Below are 6,912 nucleotides of genomic sequence, written 5' to 3'. Positions count from 1 at the left end.
CCTCAGAGCAGCAGCTTGTTGCCTTCCCAAGGGCCCCTTTTCCCTTCCATCCCTCTCTGCTCAGCTGGAACAGACTCATCATTCATAGTCCCTCTAATTTAAGCACCCATCTGACAGGCTGTTTCTTTCCTTCTCCCTGCTGCTGTCTTGCCCAGTGCATCCACTCCCAAAGGGCAAATTTCTCTGTGTGATGTAAAACAGAAACTTCCAGCACTGAATATGATTTGAGGTGGGGCCAGACTCTGATCCTCTCATTCTCCCCACTGATAGGACAAGAATCATTTCCACTTAGCCACATTAGGATTCTTTTCCTCTCTGGTTTGGATTTCCCATAACCCTCCCACAGGTGATGTTCGCTGTCAGTTTTAACCAGAAATGTCATTTTGTGCCACACAGAGGCAGTTATGAAAGGACTGGCTTAGTCAAACCCTCTGTGGCTGAGATCTGTGCCTGTGGGGCCCGGAAATGCGATGATCTTTGAGCAGAGGGGGTAAGAACATCAGTCACACATTCCCTGCACAAAACCAGCCTGTGCAAAAGCCACGTGCATCCGGCTGCCTTCATGCAGCTGTGGTGGATGGGAGCTGGGTTCACTCCCCTGCCCTTCGTCTCACCTGTTCAGCTTTTTGAGGGAGGGAAGGAGGGAGGGACTGTCTCTGTCTCTTGTTCTGTGCTTGCACTCAGCGGGGATTTGCTCCAATCTCAAAGGGCAGCTCTTAGCACCGAGGTTATTATTATTTTCTCACTTGAATCCCACCTGCTCTGCTTCACCCCCTGCCCCAGCAAGTCCCTGTGGGACCCCAGGGGTGACACACAGAGCAACAGCTGCTCTCCAGTGACAGTGACAGTGACAGGCTCTTCTGGGGACAGCAGGAACTGGAGCAGGAGTTACAGGAGTGGGTTGGGTTGTACTTTACTCACGGTAAATCCCCAACCCTGGAGTTCTGCTCCACACAATCAAATGATTTAGGGAAGCATCACTAGAAAAACCCATCTGAAGAGTGACATTTGAATGTCTGTCTGCCCACCAGACTCCCTCCTTTCCCCACGAGTGTTGCTGTACTGACGTGACTTTTCCTGTGCTATATTTAGCTTGAACACAGATCCGCCAAATGTCGCTGTTTTGTGTAAAACTAGTGTAAAGCCTTAGGAGTAAAAAGGCAGTTTTAACCACAAATCTCCACTGCTTCTATGCCCACATCATCGCCAATTTAAAGCGAGCCAGATGAGGACAAATTACATTTAAAAAGTGCTTCATTCCAGTGTGGCTTTTAGTAAGTTTTGCCAGCAGCAAATCACACCGCTCTCGACCTTTTGACGCGCGTGTTTTTCTCACTGTGTTTCTCACTGACACCGTTGCTATAATTAGAATGATGTTGCTCTGTAGCAGCATCTAGTGCCAGCGGCAGAGCCCTGGCAGCACCTTTTCCTTTCCTGGCTGCTCTCCCCGGCCGGAGCTGCTGGTTCAGCTGGCCCGGAGCCACGGAGGAGCGGCACGGGCAGGTGCTCCGGGCTGTCCCTTGTCGCTCACTCTGGGTGTGAATCTGCAGAGAGCGGGGTGGCTGCAGGGGCCAGCCCGGGCTGTTGGTGCCCAGGACTGGCGCAGCCTTCTCCCGGCTCCTTCTCCTCCTGCCATCGCTGTCACGGCTCGTGTCATCGGCCTCATCATGACAAACCACGGGCACCGGAGCTGTTTCCAGGGCAACCCCGCTGGCTCCCAGCTCCCGCACACACCGAGCTCCCGCCGCTCCGGCAGCGCTGCCCCCCGTGCCCCGTTTCGGTGCCGGGCTCAGTGGGGAGGAGCAGCCGGGGCTCCGTGCGATGCCCTGGCTCCCTGTTTGTCCTCTCCTCCTGAGCGGGACAGCCCGGGGGGCGTCTGTCCCGAGCTCTTCTCCTGTTGGTGCCGCACGCAGCGGGGTCTGCACGCTGCCTTCCCACGGCTGCCGGGGGAAAACAAACACCCCGAAAACCCCGAGGGGTGGCACCGAAGAGGTGCCCACGGCTGTCCCCGCTGCAGACGCGCCCCCCTCCCGGTACCGGGGCTGGGCGGAGCCGGGGGCCGCCCCCTCCCTGCCGGTGGCGGAGCCGAGCCTGCCCCGCTCCGTTCCCGCCCCGCTCCGTTCCCGTTCCCGCCCCGTTCCCGCCCCCGCCCCAGCTCGGCTCTCCCGGCCGCGCTCGGCGCTCGGCGCTGGCGGCTCGGCGGGGCCGGCGGGGCCCCATGGCCGGCTCGGAGCATCGCCCCCGGCCGCCGGGCAGCGCGGCGGGGCGCTGAGCGCGGCCCCGGGGCTATGAGCGGGGCACGATGATGATCGACAGCCAGGTGAGTGCAAGGGGCACGGCCGCCTCCGTCCCCCCGCATTGCCCCGGGTCGGGTCGGTGCTGCCGGGCTCCGTTCCCCGCGGAGCCCTCGGCCCACGCGTGTCCGCGGCCGTGACCGATGGGGGCGCGGAGCCGGGGGGCTCTGCCGGGGCTCGCCGGGCTCTGTAGCTGCAGGTGGCCGTCCCTTGCTGTCTCTTGGGGCCGGGGTCGCTGTCCGTGTCAGCAGCCCCGGCCCCCGGTCTGCGGAGGAGAAGCAGCAGCTTTGCCGAGGGAGCGGAGAGAAGTCTGTTTGTCAATGTTTTTCGGTTGATTTTTTCGTTTTCTGTTTGTGCAATGATTAATGCGGCTGGGAGAAGAGGAGCTGAAGGATGGGGAACGCGAGGGACGTGGTTTGGGACAGGCTCTGAGGGCGCTGCGATGCTGCAGCAGCCGCTGCGCTGCGATGCTGCCGGCGCTGCCGCCTGCTGTGCCCAGCCAGGGCCGGCTCCCCTGGCACCCCTCAGGCCAGGGGGCATCCGCAGCTCCCTTGTCTCTGCCTGGTGTTTTTATGAGGCCAAAGAAGATAAGGAGGGCTAAAGCTTTGCAATCGAGCCGAGGCTGGGCTAAAGCTTTGCGCTCCCAAACCCCCTGGTGCTTTTGGGGTAGGGGAGGATGAAGCAAAGGGATGAAATTTGGGGATGGCAGCAGAGCATGACTCTGGGTTTGGTCCTGATGCTCCTCCGACTTTTTGCTTCCTCTTCTTCTGCTGTTTGGTCCCATCCCTGGGAAGGGGGGCCTGTGCTGCTGCCCTTGGGGGGGTGCTGGGAATGTAAGTGGGCAGCAATGGCTCCTTGGAGACCAGGGATGAATCGAGGGAAGGGCTGATGCTGTGCTGGAGAAGTGGGCTGGGATCCATTTTTGGACTGGAAAACGTGCATTCCAGAGCTGCCTCCTGCACCCTCTGGGTCTCTTTGGTCTGGGCCTCACTCACCTTGGTCCGGCCCAAAAAACAAAAGCTGAATGAGCTCTCCTGGGGACCCCTGTGTGAGGCAGGCCCTGGTGCCACACCAGTGTGTGCTGGATGGTGAAATGTCCCTTTGGAAAAGGGGATTGGCAACCAAAATACCGGAGTCTGGGTCCTGACCCTGCGCAGGGTCATGAACGTGAGTTTTCTGCCATTATGGAGTGGGAAGATTGATCTTGCTGGGAGATGCAAAAAATTAAATGTGTAAGGTTGTCTGGAAAAAGATGTTCAAAGCTTCCCAGGTTGGGGAGTGCATGTGGCATCCTACAGAATGTTTTGCATTAAGCTCTCAGCTTTAGTCTTCCTGTCACGTTTTTATGCTCACCCCATTTTATATATTAATTTATAGGTATATTTTATATATTTATTTATAGGTATATTTTGTATATTTATTTATAGGTATATTTTATATATTTATTTATAGGTATATTTTATATATTTATTTATAGGTATATTTTATATGGGTAAACTGAGGCACGTAGAGATATTTGTTCCAAGCCCAGGATCCTGCATGGGTGGAGAGCAGAGGTTTAAAGTCCTGGTTCCTCCTGCTGAAGGGGATGAGCCTCTCTGCCTTTTAAGGGGTGCAATTCATTGAGGTCCCGTTGTTTGTGGCTACCAGTTAAGAGGAATTTCCAGCTGCAGCCGCACCCTGCCAGTTCTGAGGGCTGCACAGCTACATTTTTCATGCCTTATAAATGTTCCTCTCCCTGGTTGCTAAGGGAAAGACCCACACAAACAAGTGCTGAAACTGAGTGTTGCAAAGTAAATAAGCTGAGCAAACAGGGAGGTTTTTTTCATCTCTGAGTGCTGCAGGTGCGTCGTTCCAGGTGTCCCGACATGTGAAAGCCAAGCCTCACGTGCAGGGCTGAATTTCAGCCTTTAAAACAGAAACCTGCTCTTGAGCTGGGTCAGGAGGTGGCTTCCATCCCGATCCAAGCTCCCAGGGCTGCAGGCTCATCCCCTCTGTCCCTCTCTGGCCGCTCGGGAGGGAGAAGGGAGCAGATGGTGGATGAGCAGCCTTGGGCTGGCTGGGGGCAGGAGGGAGCTCAGCTCGGCGGGAGCTGCATTCGCCGCCGTCTCTTCCCTTTCATCTGCCCCCAGTGTCTGAAGCGGCTCCAGGGCTCGGAGTTAACCCTTGGTGCTGCTCTGCAGGGGCAGGGGGGGCGAGCTGGCAACAAGTGACAGCGAGGGAGGGTGCAGCTGGCAGCAGGGGCCGGGAGGAGCAGGTGGAGGGATGCAGAGTCCCTCCTCGGCATGGCTCAGCCACTCCATCTGGAGCTCCCACTCACACAGCCTGAGTCTGTGTGCCTGGGCTGATCAGACATGAGCAGAGGATGCAGCGACTGCTGCAGGCTCCAGAATAAATCTCTGGGATGTTGTAATGATGGATCTGACATCCCCTAGCTCGGTGCAGTGGGTTATCTCTTAGCCAGTTTGCTCAGTGGAGAAATGAGGGGCTTTTCAGGACTTTGGGGCTGTGTTTTCCATCTCCTTGTAGTGTTTTCACTCTGTCATTCCCTAAATGGGGCCTGACTGCTGGACCTGATCAGGGCAATCAGGGCTTCTGATCTCAGGTGGTGATCTCCAGAGCAATCTGCACTATCCATCAAAATGGATTTTGCTTCTGATACCTTTCCCATTGCTATAGCAACCCATCTGACGGGGATGCCAGCACGCTTCCCAGGCAGTGTGTGCAGGGAAACTGCTTCACCTGCCACCAAGCTGCCACCACTCGTGGGGCAGGGCTGCTCAGCTGGAAACTGCACTCAGGTGCTGAGCCCGGAGGGGCAGAGGAGCTGCTGCCAGCTCCCTCAGGCTGACCCTGCCCTCCCAGGTGTCCCCACCGCCTGGAGTTTCCCTGGGATATCGGGGTGATGCAGCACAGCTGGGGGAGTGCACGGTGCCTAGTGCCAGGATCTGGGATTTCTCTCCAAAGGAGATGCTCAGGGTGGTGAGAAGGAGCTCATCAAGTCTTGGTGAGTGTTAGGGGCTGCTTCCCTCTTCCCCCTCCCCTTGCCTGTGGAGAGGATGGAAGATGGGTCTCAGCTTCAGGGGCTGATAGAGAAGGAGGGATTTTGCCTGCTTTGAGTGAGCCCATTCCCTCCTCCATGTCCTTCACACTCTGCAGTCACCAGATGGACTCCAGCACGTTCTGCTCTGCCTCTCATCCTGCTGCCCAGTGCTTTCTGTGCACACCAGGGGCCATCCAGCTGTGGCATCCGCCAGGACAGCTGTGGGGCCGCCTTCCCTCTGCAGTGATGGTGCTGCCCGGGGCTGTGCTGTGCCCGGTGGCACTGCCAGGCTCTGTGACCCTGCGTGGGCCGGCCAGGGCTGCCCGGAGCCCGGCGGGGCCGTGCAGCAGATGGCACTGTTGTTTTCCCGATGAGTTATTGCCGTGGGTTCGCTTTCCCAGCGCTGGGAAGGGTCAGCGGTGATGGCAGCGGGGACAGAGCCGGAGTCCGGCTCCTTGGGAAAGCCCAGCTCGCCAAACTGGGCTGAGCTGGGACAGCAGAGCTCGGTGTGCGAGCACTGCTCGGCCAGGAGGAGCCGTGTGTGTGTGTTGAGTGACACAGATCTGAGCTCCATCCTGGGGGGATCTCGGCTCCATCCTGGGGGGATCTCGGCTCCATCCTGGGGGATCCCGGCTCCATCCTGGGGGGGATCTCAGCTCCATCCTGGGGGGGATCCCGGCTCCATCCTGGGGGGGATCCCGGCTCCATCCTGGGGGGGATCCCGGCTCCATCCTGGGGGGGATCCCGGCTCCATCCTGGGGGGATCCCGGCTCCATCCTGGGGGGATCCCGGCTCTGTCCTGGGGGGAATGCCGGCTCCATCCTAGGGGATCTCGGCTCCAGCCCCGCAGCCGCCGTGGGAGACCCCAGCAAGCCCGCGTCAATCACTGCGTCCTTCCTATAAAAAGCAATCCCTGATCCCGCGTTCCCTTTGATGCCTGTGGCCGCTGTCACCAGCCCAGCCGTGTCCCAGCTGTCCCCAGCAGTCTGTGACCAGCAGGGACCGGCCGTGACCTTTCCTGGGGCCGCCAGGCAGAGCCGCTGCCGCATCCAGGAGCTCCTTCCAGTGCCCGGGGCTGGCACAGCCCTGGCATCCGGCTGTGCCAGCAGTTTGGGTGCTCCCGAACCAAATCCATCCGGCGCCGGCTGCGCTGGGGGAGCCCGCAGATGTTGACAGCTTTTCCCGATGGGATCGCCCGAGTCCAGCCTGTGTGACTGCCCTGGGGCTCACCCCCCCGTTTTCCTCGAGGATTTGCGGTTTTAAGGGGCCGGGGTTCCTGGGGACCTCTCGGCTCCCAAGGCCCCGCGGGTGTCCCAGCGGATTCCCGCTGTCTGTGCCGACATCCCCGCCTTGGCTGCAGGTCAAGAGCAGCGTTTGGGGATTTGGAGACATCAGCCAACGCCAAAGGCAGCTCGGTGCTGTGGGATCACAGAGTTTCTGCTCCCTCGAGGCCGTGCAGTGCAGCAGGAGTTCATCCTCTGCACGGATTTACAGCCCCTGCAGGGTTTGCTGTGCCCCTCAGGGCTCCTGTGCTTGGGGCTGCCGAGCCTCACATGGAATCAGTGCAGCTGGAAT

General features: G+C 58.9%; 1 protein-coding gene across 1 annotated transcript in view; it reads left to right on the top strand.

The window, feature by feature from the left end:
* Positions 1–2,103: 2,103 nt before the first annotated feature.
* Positions 2,104–6,912, top strand: part of RALGDS (ral guanine nucleotide dissociation stimulator) — a 56,504-nt gene continuing 51,695 nt past the window's right edge. The window contains exon 1 of the mRNA XM_071454408.1: positions 2,104–2,320. Within this exon, the coding sequence (XP_071310509.1) occupies positions 2,303–2,320 (18 nt within the window). The 5' untranslated portion in view covers positions 2,104–2,302. The remainder of the gene's footprint in view (positions 2,321–6,912) is intronic.

The sequence above is a fragment of the Agelaius tricolor genome, unplaced genomic scaffold, assembly GCF_023055355.1.
Source record: "Agelaius tricolor isolate 1412-34295 unplaced genomic scaffold, bAgeTri1.0.p SCAF_38, whole genome shotgun sequence".
Lineage (NCBI taxonomy): Eukaryota > Metazoa > Chordata > Aves > Passeriformes > Icteridae > Agelaius > Agelaius tricolor.
The sequence above is the reverse complement of the archived record's forward strand: the minus strand, read 5'-3'. Positions and strand labels throughout refer to the sequence as shown.